Raw genomic sequence first — 22,549 nt, 5'->3', positions numbered from 1 at the left:
TGCCAGAAGCATATGGCACTGGCCACTGTCAGGGCCAGGCACTGGGCTAGCTGGATTACTGATCTGAGCAGAGCGGCCGTTCCTGTGTTCTTGACTGCAGGATTTGGTATGGCGCTGTGGCAGGTTGCAGTGCCACAGATAATGGGAGCCCTGGGCGTGAGTCTCCACAGGACCATCGCTGCTTGGCGTTGCACCAGGGGCCGAGCTGGTGGACTCTCATCAGCACTTACCCCAAAGAGTCTCTCCGTGGGTAGCAGGGCCCCTTAGTGCTGCGGCCAGGAGCTGTTTGGAGAAGAGAAGCATTGTGTCTCCACAGCAATAGTAGACTAGCTCCTGGGACAGCAAGTGCACCCGAGAGCCAGCAGGAGGAGCTGTGGGGAGCAGGGAGCCAGCCTGGACTTTGAGTCTGAGCCACCCTGCTAAGGCAATCGCCCCTAACAGTATGTGGCTAATGCAGCAGGGCTGGAGGGGTCGGGGGGGCAGTGGCTGGGATCCCAGCACAAGGTGTGAATGCGCTGGAGGGTCTGGGGTGCATTCCACACAGAGAGCAGAGAAGGCACAGTCACCTGTGGGCTGGGACGGGAACAAGAGAGAGCGGGGCCCGCACAGCTGCAAGGGGCAGCTCCATCCCCACGCCCCCAGTGCAGCTCCATCGCCCTGCGACAGCGAGAGCAGGGCCAGGGGGCAGAGAGAGGCTGGTCTGGAGGAGGAGACACAAGGGGGATTCACTGAGGGCACTGATGAGCTCCCTGGGGAATGGCCATCTGGCTGAGCCCCAGACCATACCTTTCTGGCAGCCGATGGCCTTGCAGAGGTGAACCTGGACTGTCTCCATCCTCACTGAGTCCAGGTCACTGCCGATGGTGATGGTGTTGAAACTGGTGATGGGGACGCCTGAAAGAGGATGAGTGGAGGATGGGAGAGATGCCAAACCCAGCTGACCCCAGAGTGAGGGGGGTTTCCCCGCCACCCTCTCGCCCAACTGAACCTGTGACCAGGGGTGACTCCTCTGCTCTCCCAGCCCCAGTCACGGCACAAACCCAGAGGCTCTGTCCTCCCCCAGATCCTGCATTTGTTCCACCCTCCCTGCAGTGACAAGGAGGGCAGGCATCTCCCAGGGTGGGGGACCAGCAGGTGAGGCCGGGACAGGATCACCCATTTTCCAGGAGAGGAGCAGATCAATGGGAGGGCACAGATCCCAGGCAGGCGCAGGCCCAGGATTGGGGGCAGGACCACTGCTCCCTCTAAGCTGTGCGCGTGCACACACAGATCCTAAACCCCGCGCACACGGCGAAACACCACGCGCACAAAAATTTGCACAGAAGCACAACAGTTTGCACAGAAGAAATGTTTTGCGCACACGGCCGGTTAACAATTAGAGAGGACATTGGGCAGGACGCAGCGCTTTCCCCACGAAGCGGCAGCCAGCCGGCCGCTCCTCTTACCAGCCACGTGCTTGTAGTTGCAGGGCCCCGGAAAGCCCTCGTCCCGAGCTGGGTTCAGGCTGCTCTGCATCTCTCGACTCTCGGAGACGCCTGCCCCGGGGTTAGGACCTACAGAGAGGGTGAGAACGGGAGCCAGTAGCCAGGGGCTCCTGGAAGACACATGCACTCCTGCATCATGGGCCGTGTGGCTGCAGGACAGAGCTGCTGGTAGCACAGGGCCCCCTGGGGCACCAGGCTGAACGGCCAGGCAAATTGGGGGCCAGGCGGAACTCTCCCCTCAGCAATGACTGGGGGAGGGGCTGGGGGCTTCCCCTGCTCCCCCCCCACGCAGCACTGAGCAGGGAGATTCCATGGGAGTCGGGGTGGGGGTAATCAGGAAAGCAGGGGCAGCTCTAGGAGCCCAGTCCTTCCCCTCATGGTGCCCCAGCTCCCTCCTCACCAGCTGGGAACACCTCCCCCCAGCACCCACAGACAGGGTGCCTGGACCACCACATTGTGGGGCCCCATCTGTCACCCCCTTCCAGCTACCTGCCCACCCCAGAATCCTTCAGCTTCCTGCCCCAAGGAACTGACCTTTCCTCCCCGCTCCTGGAATCCATGGGGCCCTGCCCAGCCCCCAACCACTCCCTTTGCTCAGAGCTTCAGGCCGTGCCCCAGCATTACATCACCGAGCCCCACTGAGAGAGGAGCAGGGGGTCCCCCTTGCCCTGCAGTGCAGGGGCCAATCACAGTCACTTTCCCTGCACTGCCCTGAGCACAGGCCAATCCCCTGCTAACACCCCCTTTGGTGGGCACGGGACCGGGACATGCCCTTGGCCAGCCACGCTGCAGCGTCCTCTGGCAAAGCACGGCAGGTGCTCCAGGCGGGGCGGCGTCTCACCCCCAGCTGCACAGCACGCGAGTAACCCAGCCCCAGGCTCTCCCTGTCTTCCACCACGCCCCTGATCCGCTCCCATGCTGCTGCAGTGTCACTCCACACTGCCAGTCCCGTCCCTGCTGTCACGCGGGAACCCCAGCCCTGTGTTGCCACAGCCTTATCTTCCCAGCCACTCCCCAGGCCCTGCCCCCCAGCTCCCCCGCTGCCAAGCAAGGACAGGCAACCAGCCAGCGCTGCTCCGGGCACTGGGAGCACTGGTGGAAGGCGGGGGACAGGAACAACTGGTTGTGTCTGTTTCATTCGCAGCATGGCAGAAATGCATGTGTGTCCCTGCCCAAGGGAGGGCAGCCCCAAGCACCTTTCCCTGCTAGTGCCCCACGGGGTGGGGACGTGACCGGGACCTGCCCATCCCCTTTGACGGACTGGCCAGGTCCCATGGGGCTTTGCTGAGCTTGCAAGGATGTCTGTGATCACTGGGAATGCGGCACTCCCCGTGGAGTTTGTCAGACCCCTTATGAGCCAGGAAGAGTCCACAAGAGCCTCCATCATCTCACCCCAATGGCCAATGCAGCCCCCACTGTGCTGTCACAGCGTCCCCCCCACGTACTGTCACTGCTCCCCCATGTGCTGATCCAGTGCTTCCCATCCATGCTGACGCCCTCCTCCCTAGCTCAGCGATGAACGTTTTCTCCCCACGTACTCAGTTCCATGGTGACAGGGCAGAGGGACGAGCCAGCCCTAGTTCTGGAGCCAGCCAGACTCCTGCAGAGTCCAGCCGACTCCACGGCACTTTCAGCCCTGTGCTCCAGACTTACACAGTGTCAGGCCGCGAGCTCCCCTCTCCGCTGGGCCAGACTGCAGCTCACAGCTCCGCCAGATTCCCTCCCCGCCTCCGCTAGCCGCAGCACGAGTGACGCCCCTTCCAGACGGTCCCCGGGGAATCACCGACCCCTGTTGCAGCAGCTCTGGGGCTTCCCGCTTGGGATCTCCTGGACCAACCCCACCCTGCGTCACCACGCAGCCATCGCTAACCATAGCTAGGGATGTCTGGACGCTTTCAGGGCTACTAGCCAGCTGTGTTGTGGCACCAAACCCTTGCAAAGCTGAGCCTTGATGTGCCAGTTTCTCCAGGGGCAGCCCTTGGTCGGGGCAGGGGGATGCTATTAGCCGGGGGCTCTTCTCCCCTCTGGAGGCCAGTGAATGGCTGCCGCGGGCCGCTGTGGGTGCAGAGTGAGAGGGGCTGTGGGACCAGACGTGCCCATGCTCAGATTGTCTCCTCCCGGACGGACTCGGAGCTGTCCTCACAGGCTGGGACTCTCTGGCCCAGGCTCTCGTGCCGCTGGCCCTGGCACCCAGAGCTCTGAGTGGCTGGCTGGGGCCCAGCTCCTCCACAAGCAAGGGGCTGCTGAAAGGTAGGGAGTTTTCCCAGGAGTCCTGGATCCATCTGGAAGAGCCCTCCAGGGGCCAGGGAATGCTTTCCTCCGAGGTCTCCACCCGTTCAGACGGGGCTAGTCCAGGAGCCCGGCTTCCCGTGGAGCTGGCTTTCCCCGTGTCCGTGCTGCTTGGGGTGTCCATAGTGTTGAGCTGGCTCAGCCTGGATATCCTGCCCCCCAGAGACTCCAGGCTCTCTCTCCTGGTCCTAGAGTTCAGGGACTGGGGCCCTTCCACGCTGCTGGACAAAGCCAGGGGTAAGTCCCCTTCTCGCCCCTCTGCCACACACGTCTCCGTGGCGGGGGAGAGACCAGTGCTCCTGGCTTTGACTCCCGGGACGCTCCCTTCCTCAGCAGAGTCTCCAGCTGGCACATCCTCTTCCCCATCGGAATTCACCAGGGGGTCGACCATGCCGTCCCTAAACCTGGCAGCAAAGTCCTCCGTGCAGACGGAATTCGAGTCGCTCTGGTCCCCCAGATTCTCTGGGGCTTGCTCAGAGCCAAGGAGATGCAGCAGCCTCCAGCCATACTCCTCCTTCCGAGAGGGGCCGGCTTCGCCCCAGGAGGTGCCGTCCTGGTTCGCACAGCATCCTTCCATCTCTGCACAGGGGAGGGAAGTAAACAAAGAGCTGTGAGTCCCTCCATAAACCACCATTACACTGGCGAGCACCCTCACTTTCTCAGGCCTGCACATCTCAATGGGAAACAGAGCAGGGGCCTTCCAGCCGGGAGGCTCAGAGCTAGCACTCCATACGGGGCAGCCGAGTTCCTGCCTTGTCCGCTCTGTTCTGCCCGAGGAGCTGCTAACAATGTCTGATCTTGCAGGGGGGAAAATCCACCCAACTCTGAACTTGGTCCTGAAAGCTAAATGAAGGCGGAACTGATTTGTAAATATCATACTAACAACAAGCCGGTTTCTTCCTCTGCAAAGGCGTCCAAGCTCACTACTGTGAGAAGACAGGACAGTCTGCTCTTTTCATCTGCAGATCTCTCCCTGCTTTACCCAGGAGGGTCAGGACCACTAGCCCCATTGAACAGATGGGGGACACTGAGGGGCAGAGAGGTAGTTGATTGCTCGACAACACACAGGAAGCCAGAGGCAGGAACAGAACCCAGGTCTCCAGAGTCTCCCGCCATGTCCTACCCATTGGGCCATGCTGCCTCCATCACCTGCCTTCTCTCTGCAGGTATTTATGGGACTGTACCTGCCCACTGCAGGGTTCGCACACTTCCCTCTGAAGTGGCTGGCACTGGGCACCCTCAGAGACAGAATGCTGGTCAACATGGACCTTTGCTCTGACCCAATCTGGCTATACGTATGCTCCTCTTTGCCATTTTAAAGCTTATTTGGTGAAGATTCTGTTCTGACAGGAGGCAAACCATAAAATCCCTCCCCCCTGGGGCTTTTTCTTGTTCCTTTCTAGAAGTGTCGCAGTCACCCACTCATGAAAGCCCATCACCGCAGTGTCTGGGTGCCAGACTACACCTTCTAAGTGGAACCACTTGCTGTTGGCCACCCATGGTTTCCCTGCTCCTTTGTGGAGTGTTTCTTGCACACGTGGGACAGGTATTAAGCGAAGGGGCTGGGGAAGATGGGTGCCTTAGGCTGGCATGTGGGAAAGCAGCCTCTGGCTTTGGTTGCCTCCAGTGCTGAGTGCCAGCATGTCAGCCCAAATCCCCCCTCCCACCACCGCATGCATCCCAGCAGTGTGGCCGCCATCTTGGAGACCTCCTTGGAATGGTGGAGTCTCCCTCCAGGGACCGTCAACATCACTCAGTCACCTTTAGGGGTCACTATCTGGTAACATAGATAAGACAGAAAATATCAGATTGCCTCTGTATAAATCCATGGTGCACCCACACCTTGAATACCGCACGCAGATGTGGTCTCCCCATCTCAAAAAAGATATACTGGAATTGGAAAATGTTCAGAAAAGGGCAACAAAAATGATTAGGGGTATGGAACAGCTTCCGTATGAGGCAAGATTAATAAGACTGGGACTTTTCAGCTTGGAAAAGAGACGACTAAGGGGGGATATGACAGAGGTCTATAAAATCATGAGTGGTGTAGAGAATGTAAACAAGGAAGTGTTATTTACTCCTTCTCATAAAACAAGAACAAGGGGACACCAGGTGAAATTAAGAGGTAGCAGGTTTAAAACAAACACAAGAAAGTATTTTTTCACGCGACACACTGTCAACCTCTGGAACTCCTTGCCAGGGGGTGTTGTGAAGGCCGATACTATAATGGAGTTCAAAAGGGAGCTAGATAGATTCATGGAAGATAGCCATTGATGGACCTATTAGCCAGGATGGGCAGGGATGGTGTCCCGAGCCTCTGTTTGCCAGAAGCTGGGAATGGGCGACAGGGCATGGATCACTTGATGATCACCTGTCTGTTCATTCCCTTTGGGGCACCTGCCATTGGCCACGGTCAGAGGACAGGACACTGGGCTGGGTGGACCTTTGGCCTCACCCACTATAGCCGTTCTTATGTTCTTATAACACAAGCTCCTCCCCCGCCAGGGCCTGTCCCCATAGGGAAGGGCTCGCTATGGGGGGCAGATCAAGGCCCAGGGTTTGCCACTGGGCCCCTATAACTGCTCAGATTTCATAGCCTGTGCAGGAACCATTGCACCCTGAGCCTCCCGTCCAATCAGCATGTCACAAAGGTTATTTCGGCCAATCCCGGCCTAGGAATAGCAAGCTTGTATTGCAACCAATTCTGTTGCACCTTTCATAGAATCACAGAATATCAGGTTGGAAGGGACCTCGGGAGGTTCTAGTCCCACCCCCGGCTCGAAGCAGGACCAATCCCCAACTAAATCATCCCAGCCAGGGCTTTGTCAAGCCTGACCTTAAAAACCTCTAAGGAAGGAGATTCTACCACCTCCCTAGGTAACGCATTCCAGTGCTTCACCACCCTCCTAGTGAAAAAGTTTTTCCTAATATCCAACCTAAACCTCCCCCACTGCAACTTGAGACCATTACTCCTCGTTCTGTCATCTGCTACCATTGAGAACAGTCTAGAGCCATCCTCTTTGGAACCCCCTTTCAGGTAGTTGAAAGCAGCTATCAAATCCCCCCTCATTCTTCTCTTCCGTAGACTAAACATCCCCAGTTCCCTCAGCCTCTCCTCATAACTCATGTGTTCCAGTCCCCTAATCATTTTTGTTGCCCTCAGCTGGACTCTTTCCAATTTTTCCACATCCTTCTTGTAGTGTGGGGCCCAAAACTGGACACAGTACTCCAGATGAGGCCTCACCAATGTTGAATAGAGGGGAACGATCACGTCCCTCGATCTGCTGGCAATGCCCCTACATATACCATGGCCTTCTTATATATACCAATGCCATTGGCCTTCTTGGCAACAAGGGCACACTGTTGACTCATATCCAACTTCTCGTCCACTGTAACCCCTAGGTCCTTTTCTGCAGAACTGCTGCTGAGCCATTCGGTCCCTAGTCTGTAGCGGCGCATTGGATTCTTCCGTCCTAAGTGCAGGACTCTGCATTTGTCCTTGTTGAACCTCATCAGATTTCTTTTGGCCCAATCCTCCAATTTGTCTAGGTCCCTCTATATCCTATCCCTACCCTCCAGCGTATCTACCACTCCTCCCAGTTTAGTGTCATCCGCAAACTTGCTGAGGGCGCAATCCACACCATCCTCCAGATCATTTATGAAGATATTGAACAAAACCAGCCCCAGGACCGACCCTTGGGGCACTCCACTTGATACCGGCTGCCAACTAGACATGGAGCCATTGATCACTACCCGTTGAGCCCGACAATCTAGCCAGCTTTCTACCCACCTTATAGTGCATTCATCCAGCCCATACTTCCTTAACTTGCTGACAAAAATACTGTGGGAGACCGTGTCAAAAGCGTTGCTAAAGTCAAGGAGCAGCACGTCCACTGCTTTCCCCTCATCCACAGAGCCAGTTATCTCGTCTTAGAAGGCAATTAGATTAGTCAGGCATGACTTGCCCGTGGTGAATCCATGCCGACTGTTCCTGATCACTTTCTCCACAAGCGATTCCTGCAATTGGTTATTCGCTTCAAAGATCCGCCCTCAGTTAACCCCTTAGTTCCACTTTGACACCTGTTAAAGGACAAAGCCTTGCAGTGCTCCCAGAACAGCCTCAGATGGTTCTGCTGCCCCCATCACATGGCGTCGCATGGCTCCCCCTACCGCCAACAGTGACCCCCTGCTCAGTGACCACCCCTCTTTGCTCCCCCACCAGGTCCTCACCCTTGTTCTGTCTGCCCCACTCACACACGCTCCATCCCAAACACACTGCTGCAGCACCCCGCCCGCCTCCCTTCCCAGCTGCCACTTCCCTCCCCTCGCCTCCTGAAACAACACAGGGATGAAGGGGCCAAGCGGCATCCCTGCCAAGCACCATGCTGTTCATGGGCCAAATTCGAACTTCTGTTGGCTTCACTGCAGTTACACCAGTTCACCCAGCTCTGCCTGGGACCCGTGCCCTCAGCCGAGCCCTTGATCTGCGTGTCTGCAGCAACACAGACCTGCAGAGTGTGAACTGCAACACACATCCTTCCTTGCTCCTCCTCCTCCGAGCAGCCCAGTGACCCCTCCCCTGCAGACGTACTCCTCCTGGAGTGGGGCTGAGCGGAGACTGGCTGCTCTGGCCATCGCTGTGATGTCACAAGCAGAGGACTGTGACATCAGGCAGGGAGCAAATGAGACCTATCAAGAAGCGGATCAGAGAATTATTTAGCCCAATATTATTGAGACTTTATTTCCCATACAAGCCCACAGCTATTTGGCAGGGCCTCGCCTTGCTGTAGAACTGGGCTCCAGCAGGGAAGCTTTCATTTAAAACATAAGTTCTGATTGCCAGGAAAACCTTCCAAACATGAACCAAGTGTGACAGGTGCAACTGAGCCTGCCTGAGTCTGCAGAGAGCCTGACACAAGAGCACCAGGAAGCGTGAACTGCCCTAGTTCATCACGTGGAAGGGGTACTAACTCTGAAGTTGATGCCCATTTAAATGATCATTTCATTAACTATTTCACTGTTGATTGTTTTAGCAAAATCAGCTGTCTGATGCAACAATCATAAAATCCCCAACCGCCTCCCACACTGATACTTTCCATGACCCCATGGCCCCCTCCTTGGCTGCCAGGACCTCCCTCCCCCAACAAAGTTGATGACGCAGTTATGTGTTTTCAGTTCAAAATCTTGCAGCGTGCTCAGAATTCAAGATTAGGGGGCAGTTCAAAATAAACAGAATTCGAAAACGGATTAAACTGCCGGGGGGCAGCGCAGCTGAGAGCATCATTTGAGTTCAGATTTAATTCACTAGAAACCCCAGCTGCTTGCAGCAGAACTCCCACGCTGTGTATCAGAGCATGGCAGAGTCCACACGCGGACTTTCTGGCCGGTGGGAATCTTGCCAGAAAGCCCGTCCTGAAATGGGCACAGTCCAACTCTGCAGCTCCAAGAGGGAGGGGTTTGTATTTCTGAGCTGTCTCTGAACAGAGCCTCTGGGCTTCCCCAGCAACAGCTGCTCGCTAGCCAGCTTCCCCTGCACTGGGCGGTTTGCCCTTCCACAAAGCACGCCAGGAACAAGCTCGTCCCATCATTCGCTCAGCCTGCCCTGACTCTGACCCCTTGTCCTTCACTCCCATCCTATTTTTACATCTGCTGTCCCAAGTGCTCTGCTGCTTTCTGGCCTCGTGGCCCCGCTCCTCACTTTAGGGGGCGGGTCTTTAGTTTTGGGTGGGCCTAGGTCCTCCCCCTCCCAGAATCATGCTGGCCCTTGCTCACTCACCTGCAGTCCAGGAGGCGTTGGGGGAGCATTCCAGGGAGGTGTCCCCATTCGTGTGACCACCTGCGACTCCTGCACCAGGGCCCTGCCACTGCAGAAGGAGAAGAAACAGATAATGGCACAGCTGCAGGCTACCCGCGCCCCCTCCTGGTTACGCAGCGTCCAGAATAGCAGGGGGGTGCATGTGCATGAAACAAACCCATTTGGCACAGATCCACCACACGACAGAGACTGCACCTGGGGCTCATGATGGGAGATGTGTGTCCAGACAGAGACACTGGCCATCAGGTCCTCGGGCACACACCAGCCAAGTGGCCAGGTCGCCAGGCAGGCACCACCTCACTCTAGCCAGGTGGTCGTGTCCCAGGCAGGCACCACCCCATGCCAGCCAGGTGGCCGGATCCCTGGGCAGGCACCACTCCCCGCGAGCCACCGGCCCTGGGCAGGTACTGGCCCACACCAGCCAGCTGCCTGAGTGGTTGGTGCATAAGCTGAATCCTGAGACCAATCATCCAGACCTGCCACATTTCAGACGCCTCCTCTGACCCACAGCAATTGTCCCTTCCTCGGGGTTTCCCCCTGCCCCTCCCCACACACCTGCAGCTGGCTGAGCTGAGTGTCGATGGAGTCCAATAGGGAATCACAATGGTCCTTTGCCCGGATGCCTGCAGTCTCAGGACAGGATGGCAGCTCCGCTGTCTCCAGATCTGCAGGGGTGGCAGCGTCTGGTCAGTACCCACATACCCCAGCAGGCCAGACAGGGACAAGCCTTACAGCCCCGCAGCTTTAATCCCCACCTGTCCTGCAGAGAGAGGCTCATGTCATGGCCTCCACCACCAGAGCAGGGGAGCTTTAGGGCTGCCTCTGTCTAGGTTTGTCATAAACATACGGCTACGGGTACCATAAAATCCCTCCTTACCTGTAAAGGGTTAAGAAGCTCAGGTAACCTGGTTGGCACCTGACCAAAAGGACCAATAAGGGGAGAAGATACTTTCAGATCTGTGGGAGAAGTTTTTTGCTTTGTTCTTTTTGTTGATTCTCTCTGGGTCAGCGAGGAATCAGGACAGGGAAAATACATCTCCCAAAGCCCTACTTGAACTAAGCATCTAGATTACAAAAATTGTAAGTAAAGCAAGGAAATGCGTTAGTTTATCTTTTGTTTTAGCTTGTGAATTTTCCTTGTGCTAGAGGGAGGTTTATCCCTGGTTTTGGTAACTTTTAAGTTTTGCCTAGAGGGCAATCCTCTGTGTTTTGAATCTGATTGTCCTGTAAAATTACCTTCCATCCTGATTTTACAGAGGTGATTCTTTTACTTTTTTCCCCCTTTATAATAAAGTTCTGTTTTTTAAGAATCTGATTGGGTTTTTAGTGTCCTACAAACCCAAGAGTCTGGTTTGTGCTCACCTTGTTTATTTTTCAAGCCTCCCCAGGAAAGGGGGTGTAGGCTTGGGGGGATATTTTGTGGGAATAGGAACTCCAAGTGGTCCTTTCCCTGATTCTTTGTCTAAATCACTTGGTGGTGGCAGCATACCTCAGTCCAAGGACAAATAGAGATTTGTGTTTTGGGGAATTTTTTAACCTAACCTGGTAGAAATAAGCTTAGGGGGTCTTTCATGTGGGTCCCCACATCTGTCCCCCAGAGGTCAGAGTGGGGAGGGAACCCTGACAAGATGCTTCCACATTTCCAGCTCCTTGGGCAGGCTTTCCTAATAACCTGAGAAGTGCAAACCAGAGATCAGCGTGTATCTGCATCTTCCTGCGCATGTGTGTTCGTGTTTGTGTGCGTGTGTGTACATGTGCCTGTAGAATCAGGCTAGGAGCAACACAACTGGTGTTTTAGGAAAGCAAATCTAAGAGAAATCTAATCTAATTTGAGATTTGAACATTTCTGACTATATGCAGAACCTGACAGACCTTCCCTTCCACCACATTCTTTCCTCGGTGCCCACGAAACCAGGCCGCCCTGGGCTTCCCTCTCTCTGTCTCAGGTCAGCGGTAAGTTGCTGGGAAGGGTGTTGCCCTCTGCTGCGATTTGGTGGGATCACACCAACCCATGGAGAAGCAGAGATGCACAGGTCTGTGGTGATAAGGCATGAGAAAAGCAGCAGGACTCCTGGGTTCTACTCCCAGTTCTGTCACTGCATAGCCACTGCTTCCTCTCCTGGGGCCTGGGGATGACAAGAGCTTTCGCTCCCCTTCCCAGAGCAGCGTGAGGGCTGATGGCTAAAGCTCAGACATACGGTGTCAGGTGGAACACACCCAAGGCTGTGCTGAGCCAATGGGCAGGAGTCACCCTGCTCTCCCGCCAGTGCCCCAGACTGTGGGTGTGGGTGTGGGTGTGTACACACCCTTCCCTCCCACCCTGTGCACCAGCCTGCCATTGCTTTGGGACATGGGAGCTGCAATGTACCCTGCGGCTTCAGCTCTGAGATGCCTTCTTGCTGTCTCTGCTCACAGGCTGATACGGAGACTGTCAGCTCCTCTGCCCCACTACAGCAGCCAAAGAGACGCAGCAGTGGGTGGCATGTTGTAAGGAGTCACCACCGAAATGCCGTGACCTCCTGTGAAACCCCTTGGGGAGACCTGGGGGTGGGGACTTGCAGACAGGTGTTTGCAGGTGTATAATTTTAGCCCTGTGTTTCTGTGCCTTTGGAGATTGAGCTCTGCGCGTGTGCCCACGCACTGGCGGGTGAGCTCTGGGTATGTGTGTTCATATCTCTGTGTGTGTGTGTGTGTGTGCAGACAGGTGAGATGTGTTTGTGATGTTGACTGTAATACAATCAAATGAACCCCAAACCCCACCCCTTTCTTTGTGCCCCCGGCTGCCCCTCATCGTTGTGGCACATGGCCATATGCCTGCTGCGCTCTGCTCTCAGCTGGGTGCTCTGGGAGGGTAGCTCGCTCAGCAGTGTCTGAGCTGGGCTGTGGGTTTCAGGCCCTGGGGCTGCACACTGGCACCTTCCACCATCCCCCAATTCGCTTAAGGAAACAGAGTTAACTGCAGCTGGAAATGTCCACGCCCCGGGCACCCCCCCCGCACCCCGCAAGGCCATTGGTCACGGCAGCGCCCCTGGCCGGCAACTACCGGGTGTGTGGGAGCTCTGTGCTGGCACAAGGGAGGTGTAAATCCCCACCCGCAGGCCATGCCCTTACCGGATTTGGTGCCATTCTCATCCTCGAGCTCCAGGGTGGCTCCGCCCTCTTCCAGCTCCATGTCGGTCATGCTGCCTGGCCCTGGAACACAAAAGCGCAGCAGCAAGTGGGTCAATTCCCCTCCGTGCTGCCCTGGGGCAAGTGGCTCTTGGGGGACCTTCCTGCGGCAGCTCACATGGCTTACTCCTGCCACTGCTGAGGGCAGGCTGACGCTCTGCAGTGACCGGACTTTGTGCACGTGGGCGTGTCACCCTCTATTGGCCACCGAGGGCACATGCCAGCCTGCTGCTAACTCCCACCTGCAGAAGTTCTCCTGACCTCCTGTGTTAGATGCGTGTGTTTGGTCAGAAGCTCCTGAGTTCAGTGCCTGTGACAGCCACGACTGTCTGTATGGATACGGCTGCGATTGGCTCCGCTCGCCCAGCTACAACCTAGGACATTCCAGCTGCCTCTTTCCCAAGACCGGAGGAGGCACAGGTGCCAGAAAAGGGTCACAGGCAGCATGTGGCAGCGTCAGAGGAAATCATTCAAATGTAGGCTTAAGTTCTCAAGAGGAACCAGTGACTGGGGGCCCAACTGCAGACACCTCAAAGGGGGGTGGAGTTTCACTGAGCGCAGGCTCAGCACTTCCTGGAACTCATGCCTCTGGGGGGTGGCTCATACTGGGCCCCAAAAATCAATGTCTCTTTTGAACATACAGGTCATAGCAAACTGGACTAGGACTGTGCAGCGCTGCCCTCTGCTGGATGGTCTCAGAACTGTTCGCTTGTGTGTCACAGCTCCCGACACTACTAACAGCTAATGGAGAGGCTCCGGTAGCGGCCCCCCAAATTATGATGTTGATTTACAACAGTCATGGTGTGCTTTATTTGCCTTTTAGGGCCATTTTCAGGTTTTTCTCTGACATCAGAAAGGCAAGAAATTGACGTCTTTAAATTAAAGATGAAATTTTCACATCATCACCTGACTCCAGGAGCTGGGGCTTTAAGGAAAACACACTTATTGTGAAACTGGGGATAAAATCCTGAAAGTTGGTCACACTGCAGCCAACCTGTCTGCTAGGCAGGGAACGAGGCCTCCACACGCAGTGCCAGCTTCTCCCCCACCCCGCCAGCCCAGACTGTTCCCGCTCACTGAACGCCAACAGACTTCTCAGCATCAGTATGTCCAGAGCACACGTGGCTGGGCAGGGAGATCTGCCCAGACCTGCCCTGCCTGACAGTGTAGCTCATCCAGCATCTCAGCATGGCAGAGGCTTCGACCAGACTCAAGCGTCCCTGGAGCTAGGTGCTAACTCAGCAGTGGCACCGTGGCCCAGGGTTGAGGGGAGCAGAACCTGGTGATAGTGTGTCTCTGGCATGCTGCCCGAACAGGCCCCTGTGCAGAGATACCAAGGAGCGGGAGGCAGCAGGGTGACAGAACTCATCACTTGGCTGGATTTGAGAAACATGCAGTGCTGGAGGAGGGATTTTACCATTCCAGCTTCAGCACACACACCAAGTTCTAACTGAGGAGCCGTGGGGAGAGGCTGGCCCAGGGGCCAGTTCCAAAGCAAATGCATTTGAAGATCTCCGTACGCAGCAGTTCCCAGTCCTGCTCAAAAGGCCAAGGATGTGCGAGAGAGGACAACCAAAGATCTGTTTGTGGACTATGCTTGGCAGCCCCTGCTCCTGACGTAAGGTGTTCAGACATCTATCCCATTGCTTCTGCTCCCACAGGGAGAATCCACGTTTCCTGCGCTGCTTCAGCTTTAAAAGCTAATTCACCCTTGAGTGGCCAATTGGCCAGCAATATGGCTGGGATCCTGCAACTGCTAAGAACTAGGCCGATGTGAGAGCTCCTGCCCCTGGTGAGCACGCTGAAAGAGACTCAACCCAAGTGCCCATACTTTCCTCACAAACACTGGGCATGGGATGGAGGAGCATTCCAGAGGCAGATCTGCATGCAGGCATCATGGGCAGCAGCCAACCACATGCATGCAGGAGTGGTGTGGTACCCACAACCCTCCGTGGGAGTAATGGAACCAGGGGACCCAAGCTTTGCCCAACCCAGAGCCACCCCAGCACCTCAGCAGGTACCTGGGAACACTCGTGTGGCTGTAAGTGGTGTCTGCGTCCTGCAGGGACGGGTGGTGAAAGAGGGACGGAATGAGAGCCAGTGTGCCATCTACCCTAGAGCAAAGAGAGTGCTCAGTGGGTGTCTCAGCATGTTGGGGAGGGGGGTGTAATTTAGTGGCGTGTTACACCCCTTCTGCACACAGGCAGAGGGGTCACCAGGCTGGGGGCTGGCAGGGGAGAAGTGGGCCCCTAGAGAGAGGCCCAGAGGTTCATGCTGCCCTCGCTAATGAAGGTCATTTGGCTAACAAGGGAGCATTGCATACTGGGACCAGTCCCCTCCCCATCTCACCTGGGGCAGCAGACTCTTATGTGGGTGCCAGGCTCCCCAGGGTGAGTGCACCCAGCTGAGGGGCCCAGTCAAGGCCCCAGGTCCCAGGACAGTGGATGCTCCCAGGGGGTCCGGCCCAGGACAGAAGCTCAGAGATCACGGGGCGGGGACGAGATGTTCCAAGGGAGCCTGGTCCAGGGCAGGGTCTCCGGGTCCCGGGGTCGGGTGCTCCCAGGGGGTCCGGCCCAGGACAGAAGCTCAGAGATCGCGGAGCGGGGGCGAGATGTTCCAAGGGGGCCTGGTCCAGGGCAGGGTCTCCGGGTCCCGGGGTCGGGTGCTCCCAGGGGGTCCGGCCCAGGACAGAAGCTCAGAGATCGCGGAGCGCGGGGGAGATGTTCCAAGGGGGCCTGGTCCGGGTGCCAGGGTCGGGTGCTCCCAGGGGCTCCGGGTCCCGGGGTCGGGTGCTCCCAGGGGGTCCGGCCCAGGACAGAAGCTCAGAGATCGCGGAGCGCGGGGGAGATGTTCCAAGGGAGCCTGGTCCAGGGCAGGGTCTCCGGGTCCCGGGGTCGGGTGCTCCCAGGGGGTCCGGCCCAGGACAGAAGCTCAGAGATCGCGGAGCGCGGGGGAGATGTTCCAAGGGGGCCTGGTCCGGGTGCCAGGGTCGGGTGCTCCCAGGGGCTCCGGGTCCCGGGGTCGGGTGCTCCCAGGGGGTCCGGCCCAGGACAGAAGCTCAGAGATCGCGGAGCGGGGGCGAGATGTTCCAAGGGAGCCTGGTCCAGGGCAGGGTCTCCGGGTCCCGGGGTCGGGTGCTCCCAGGGGGTCCGGCCCAGGACAGAAGCTCAGAGATCGCGGAGCGGGGGGGAGATGTTCCAAGGGGGCCTGGTCCGGGTGCCAGGGTCGGGTGCTCCCAGGGGCTCCGGGTCCCGGGGTCTGGTGCTCCCAGGGAGTCCGGCCCAGGACAGAAGCTCAGAGATCGCGGAGCGGGGGCGAGATGTTCCAAGGGAGCCTGGTCCAGGGCAGGGTCTCCGGGTCCCGGGGTCGGGTGCTCCCAGGGGGTCCGGCCCAGGACAGAAGCTCAGAGATCGCGGAGCGGGGGGGAGATGTTCCAAGGGGGCCTGGTCCGGGTGCCAGGGTCGGGTGCTCCCAGGGGCTCCGGGTCCCGGGGTCGGGTGCTCCCAGGGGGTCCGGCCCAGGACAGAAGCTCAGAGATCGCGGAGCGCGGGGGAGATGTTCCAAGGGGGCCTGGTCCGGGTGCCAGGGTCGGGTGCTCCCAGGGGCTCCGGGTCCCGGGAGGGCGGCGCACCCCCCAGGAGTGCGGGCGGGCGGGGGGCCCCGCTCGGGCTCCTGCCCCAGATGCCCCCGATCCAGCCCCTGCAGCGGGGGAGGGTCTGACTCACCTGCCGGGGAGGGGCCTGGCTCCGGGGCAAACGGCTCGGCGGGGCGGGACCGGCCGGCCGCTCCGCAGCGACTCTGGAGCGCCCCGGCCGGGGTCGCGCAGCAACCGTGGAACGCGGCGGCCCCTCCGCGCTCTCATTGGCGGGCACGTGTAGCCGCTGCCTAGCGACGGCGCGAGGCGGACACTTACAAGAGGCGGCGGGAAGCCCCGTGGGCCGGGAGCGGCGGCTGGAGCGTCCCAAACCGGGAGCCCCGGGCGCCGGCCGGGCCCCGCCCCGCCCCCATCCCCGCCCGGAGCCCCGCGCGCCTCCCCAGCCTGGCCGCCGGGGCACTGCGGACCCTCCCCTACGGGGGCTCCTCTCTTTTCCAAGCCACCCCCACCCCACGCCAGCCCCCAGGACAGGGCCGTCGCGCGGGGACCAGTCCGGCCCATGGCACCGACTGTCGGGCTCTGCAGGGAGCCCCAAGGCCCATGGGGTAGGATCCTGCCCTGCATAGAAAACAGAGTAAAGCCGGGTCACCAGCCCCTGCAGTTCCTGCCTCAGGGCCCAGGGAATAGACCCAGCATCAGTGAGGAAGAATCAACCCCCCCGGGAGGGGCCTAGCCCATGTTTGTTCAGGGCCTGCTGCCCCGAGCTCAGCCCTGAACTCCACACACAGGAAAATGAAGTCCCTGGACCAAGGAGCTTACAAATCTAACCAGCCACCAACACCAGGGTCCAAAGGTACCCAACAGGCCCAAGGCACAAACCTTAACCAGAGTGGAGGTTTTAAAAATAGGCATTGTCTGTCTTGGTATGCGCTGTTCCTTGGGCATTTGGGAAACTCTGCCAGTGCTGTAACATCTGTGACTGTGGGAAATTTTTGTAATGTTTTGTACGAATCTTGTGTGCGATTTGGTTTCCCCTGTGTGGTGCCTGGTTAACTAGGTGGTGGGAAAAGATTGTTTACTCTTCGCAGTGACCCAGAGATACAGGCGTGACTGACACCTGGCTGACTGGGGCCTGGAGCCCATGCCATGGAGAGCTCAAAAAAGACAATGTGGCCACTCCAATTGGCCAGATGTTTGGTACCGAGTCTAATGACCATGGAGGGTGACTCCTCCACAGGAAGCCAGCTGGGTGTGACCAGCTGGAGAAAAAAAGGCTAATGGGGAGGGCTAGGTGAAGAGGTTTATCCTGGAACAAGGACAAAGGAGGGATCAGGTGGGTTTGTTAAGTGTTGGGCTGCTAGAAGAGGGAGAGAATTTTCTGGACTGGGATTCAAGAGGGGGGTCAGAGAGGGTCCAGATATACTTTGCTGTAACTTTCCATTCTCTATTAACTAAGGACATTCTATGCTGTGTTCTAGACTTCTAATAAACCCTTATGTTTGTACAACACTGTCTGAGAGTCACTCCAGATTAAGGAAGTTGGGAGTGCATGGTTCCTTCTGGGAGTGAAGTCTCCCCCAGGTGTCCAATCCAGATGGATTTGCTGAGGGGAGCTCACGGCGTGAAGCAGGGGTGCTGAAGGCTCCAAAGTTGGGTCCCAGGAGGCGATGAAGCCAAGGGGCGAGAGTGTGCCCCTAAGGGGGTTGACACACTGAAGGGGACCCTCCCGGGGACTGCTCCAGAGCTGTGCGAGAGCACCACATTGGTGGATCTGTGAGTCAGATGCAACTGCAAAATGGCCAAGACTCCAAGGTCAGAAAGGACTTGGCCTCCTGTATAACAGGCCATGGAATTTCCCTGAAACAAATCCTGTTGGAAATGGGATGTGATCGCTGCGCAGTTCTGCGGCTTCACTGACTGGCTCAAATAACCTCGTTTCACGAGGAAAAAGACTTTTCCTGAGAAACAACCTTGTGGTCAGAGAGTCACACTGGGCTTGTTCTGGTTTGGACATCAGCAGCTGCAATAACATTACTGTGATCTGTGCTTAGTTAATAGTCCGGTGGCTGCTGCACGAGCCATAGCAGAATTCGTCTCCTTCTTTCCCAGCCCTGGGCTCTGCTAAAAGGAGTAAACCGTAGGGAAAATATTTTTGTCACTCCGGTCAGCAGATCTGACTCTGATACACACAGTGAGTAGGTCTGATGAGTAAGGAAGGACCACCCACCTGACCAAGACAGGGAGGAGCATTTTCACCAACCTAGTGAGGAGGGTTTTAAACTAGGTTCAAGGGGGGCATGTGACTAAAGCCCAAAGGTAAACATAAAAAGGTGACCTTAACAGAGGGCTAGATGCTGGGTGTGGGAGGAGTCGGACATGGAAAATTAGAATAGGGTCATCGGAGGAACAAGTGGGAAATCAGTGGGGAAATCAGTTCAACATCTTAGATGTTTATGCACAAATGCAAGGAGTATATGGAATAAATAAGGAAGAACTGGAAGCATTAGTCCATAAGCTAAATTATGACTTAATTGGCATCACAGAGGCTTGACTGGATAAATTTAATGTAGGAATACTGATATAGAGAGCTATAGCTTGTTCAGGAAGGACAGGCTGGGAAAAAAGGGAGGAGGAGTTGCATTATATATCAAGAATATATACATGTCTTCTGAGATCCAGAGCAGGTGAGAGGCAGACCAGCTGAAAGTCTCTGGGTACACATACAAGGGAGAAAATAGGGTGGTATAAGGGGAGTCTACTATAGACCACCACATCAGGAAGGGGAGATGGATGAGTCATTCTAGAACAAATATCCAAAACACAAGACCTGGTAGTGATGCGGGTCTTGAACTACCCAGACATCTGTTGAAAAAGTAATATGGCAAAACACAAAATTTCCAGTAAGCCCTTGGAATGTACTGAGGATCACTTTTTGTTTCAGAAAGTGGAGGAAGTAATGAGGGGGACAGCTATTTTAGACCTGACTCTGACCAACAGGGAGGAATTGGTTGTAAATCTGAAGGTGGAAGACAATTTAAGTGCATGTGATCAGGAAATGAGAGATTTCATGATTCCAAGGAAAGGACGGAGTGAGAGCAGCAGAATAAGGACAAATGGACTTCAAAAAAGCTGACTTTCACCAACTCTGAGAAGTGGTAAGTAAGGTCCTATAGGAAGAAAATCTAAGGGAGAAAGGAGTTCAGAGAGCTGGCAGTTTCTCAGGCAGGAAATGCAGTTAAGTCTGAAGGTGCAGTCTCGTTGGATTGTCTTGTCTTCTCATGCCATGTCTATCAGCATTTTATCTGAGCTTATACTTTAAACTCTGGCTTCTGGTTATAGCACTATTAATTATGTGTTGGCCAATGCTACAAATAATGTAATACAAGCAGGAACTTCTTAATGTACCAATGGTGAAATTTAAAAAGCACTAGGGGGGATGTACTAACAAAATCTGATTAACATTCAATGTCTCATTCAAGAAACCCCAGGTTGAATTCAAACAAACCAAACGTATCCCCACCGGAGTCAAGGATCCTCTAGTACACAAAGAGGTGGTGGGGGCAGAGGCAGGTAGTAAATAAAGGGCCAGTGGCCCTGCAAACACCTTCAAAACAGTGTTAATGTGTCTCTTAGCACGGGTTGCAGAGCCAGACATCCAGGGAGGAGCCCGTATGGCAAAGGCCCCATAGACTCTGATCGCAGTTGTGACTGTGGGACCCTGCAAGGTGGAAGAGAAAGCACATGTGCTGCGGGAGAGGCCAATCCCATCTCTCTGCCCAAGCAGGACCCTGGCTGGCGCAGGCATCAGATGGGACCTGACCTTGCCAACTGCACAGAGGTAGCAGCTCTTAGGACTGGGGACCTAAGAGGCTAAGGAAACCGCTCAGAGGCTCAGCCTCAAGCTGCCAAGTTCGTGAGGTTGTGCAATGGCAGGACTCTGAGATGCCAGGTGTCCAGGGTGAGGTACAGGGCACCAGGAGGGCTCCTGAGAGAGATAGGGGTGGGGGCAGAGAGCAGAGCTATCTGCCTGCAAGGGGGAGACAAATCTATAATGTCAGGCAAGAGCCTTAGCCACCAGGCGCCCTGCCCTTGCTGCTAGAGAGGGTGGAGTAACTGGATGGCTGGGAAATCCTCCTCTTGGGTCTCAGGCCCTGTAATGGGGGCAGGTGGCGCACTGCAGAAGGGCTACAGGCTGGGCTGGTGTCCTAGGCACCTGTTCAGCCCAAGTTGCTCAGAGCTGGTCCCTGCAGGGCTGTGGCCTTTTCCTTCGTGAGGTCCCATCCCTACTGAGATCTCCCAGGCCAGCTACACCTTGGCACCATTCAGCAAAGTCCTGCAGCTCTCCCCGACAGTGGCTGGATCACCCTCTAGATCAGGGGGCTCTCAAACACTTCCATAACACTGGCAGCAACCAGGAAGACTGTCTCACTGACCCCCTTTCCCCCTGTTTGCCATCACCTGGCCCCACCTGACTCCCAGTGGCCTTTGCCTGGCCCTGCTGCCCCTCTCACTCACCAGTGCCTGGGCTTCCCTCCACTTCCCATTCACCATGACTTAAGGAGGACCCGGGGAGGAAGGACAGGGCAAATGATGGGAACAAGGACAGGATTCAGAGGGCACAGGCAGCCTGCTACTTAGCAAATGGTTCCCAAAGCTCCTTGAACCCGACATGTGGTCATTGTGCAGCGTAAGGGGAAAAGGAGCCAGTTACCCTGAAAGACCTGGGTGAATTAGCACAAGGGAACCTTCTGCCAGGGCTGGTGCCACATACATGCCAGTGGAGCTAAACTGGGGCTTGCTACCTCTGTGCCACCTCCCAGCACATCCCTTCAATGGCTGAGACACCCCCCATCTTGAAAAAGAAACCTGGGGACCCAACGCCCCTGGCTACCCCAGTGACATGCTCCTCGAACTCTTATCAGCTCCCAATCCCCACAGAAAGCACCCAGAGCCCCCCATAGAAGAGCATCTCCAACCCACCCAGCTGCCACTGCCCTGCGGTGCCCACTGCCCCCCATGCCTCCAGCTTCGCACAGAGCATTTCCCGAGCCCCAGGGGCAGCCCAGTGGAGTAAGTGAGGACACTTCAGCATGATGCATTTTAAAACTCCTGAATCCAAGTTTTATTCCTGTGTAGGAGAAGAGGGATCACACAATATATTGTTCCAAAGAATTACACTCAACAGCATTTACAGTAGAATGACATTAAAATCCTCTGGTGGGAAAACAGAAAGACCAGGACAGTGCTCAGATTAAGTGTTGTCACTAAAGGAACTGTGTCAGAGAAGTAGTTTGCTTTTAAAATTAGCTGTCCTAAAAATGACTGGGTGTTTCGGGGTGTATTCCCAATATTCCCCTCTTTAGCTCTGCTATTCTGTAGTGTCTGGGTATGAGGCTTCTACACAAATGCATTTACTGAAGGTAGATCAGCAAGGACTAATTGCTGCCCCAGAGACCAGCAAAGCTGGGCATTTAGGTGCCAACACTTAATTTCACTCTGCACTTTGGTTAGCTGCAACAGCACACAGGTCCTGTTTTAGTGACAGCAGATGTAGGAATCTCTTATTGTTCCAAGCTCTGGGCTAACACTTGTTGGGACAAAATACGCAAGGAAAAATAAGGCATTTTAAAGAGCTGTATTTAGACTCCCTTTTATGAACCTGAATCAGAACTTGAGTGGGACCGCCCCCCCAATGTAATGTTGTTATAAATCAAACAAAGAAAGGCATGACTGAAGAGCTTTGGAGCAGAGAACCTTCTGTGCTCCCACAGTTACGTAAAGTCTGTCTCAAAAGGAGTTAGGGTCTAAATGCCTCCATGATGGAATATGCAATAGTCGCCCGGCAGGCTGGATCCAAGCGGCTCAGTGTTATCAACCCAGCAGTTCAAAAAAGGGAGAGATTCCCCTGCTTTATTGGGTCCCCGGCAACCCACACAGCCAGCCTGCACTGGCTGACCGTGGGACCCGAGGGCCAGTCTGCTCAAGTAGAGAAGAGGAGAACACAGCATTGAGTTTCGAACATGGCAACTAGCTGGAATACTGACAGCCTTCTTGTGGGGCAAGTTTACACTACAAAATTAAGTCGACCTAAGTTACGTCGACATACAGCCACTGCAGTAATTAAATCCCTTTTGCACATCCACACTACGCTCCTGTCGGTGGTGCGCGTCCTCACCAGAAGCGCTTGCACTGATTTCA

At 55.9% G+C, this 22,549-nt stretch overlaps 1 protein-coding gene across 1 annotated transcript in view; it reads right to left on the bottom strand.

Moving 5' to 3' along the window:
* The window catches only part of LOC140898859 (uncharacterized), an 80,389-nt gene extending 63,830 nt beyond the window's left edge, over positions 1–16,559 (bottom strand). Inside the window, exons 1-8 of the mRNA XM_073313381.1 lie at positions 16,482–16,559; positions 12,700–12,780; positions 10,144–10,253; positions 9,550–9,637; positions 3,138–4,352; positions 1,446–1,553; positions 787–894; positions 231–282 (exon numbers count right to left, since the gene is read on the bottom strand). Of these exons, the coding sequence (XP_073169482.1) occupies positions 231–282; positions 787–894; positions 1,446–1,553; positions 3,138–4,352; positions 9,550–9,637; positions 10,144–10,253; positions 12,700–12,769 (1,751 nt within the window). The 5' untranslated portion in view covers positions 12,770–12,780; positions 16,482–16,559. The remainder of the gene's footprint in view (positions 1–230; positions 283–786; positions 895–1,445; positions 1,554–3,137; positions 4,353–9,549; positions 9,638–10,143; positions 10,254–12,699; positions 12,781–16,481) is intronic.
* Positions 16,560–22,549: the final 5,990 nt, after the last annotated feature.

This window comes from Lepidochelys kempii, chromosome 15 (assembly GCF_965140265.1).
Source record: "Lepidochelys kempii isolate rLepKem1 chromosome 15, rLepKem1.hap2, whole genome shotgun sequence".
NCBI classification, from domain to species: Eukaryota; Metazoa; Chordata; order Testudines; family Cheloniidae; genus Lepidochelys; species Lepidochelys kempii.
This window is presented reverse-complemented; position numbering and strand designations above follow the sequence as displayed.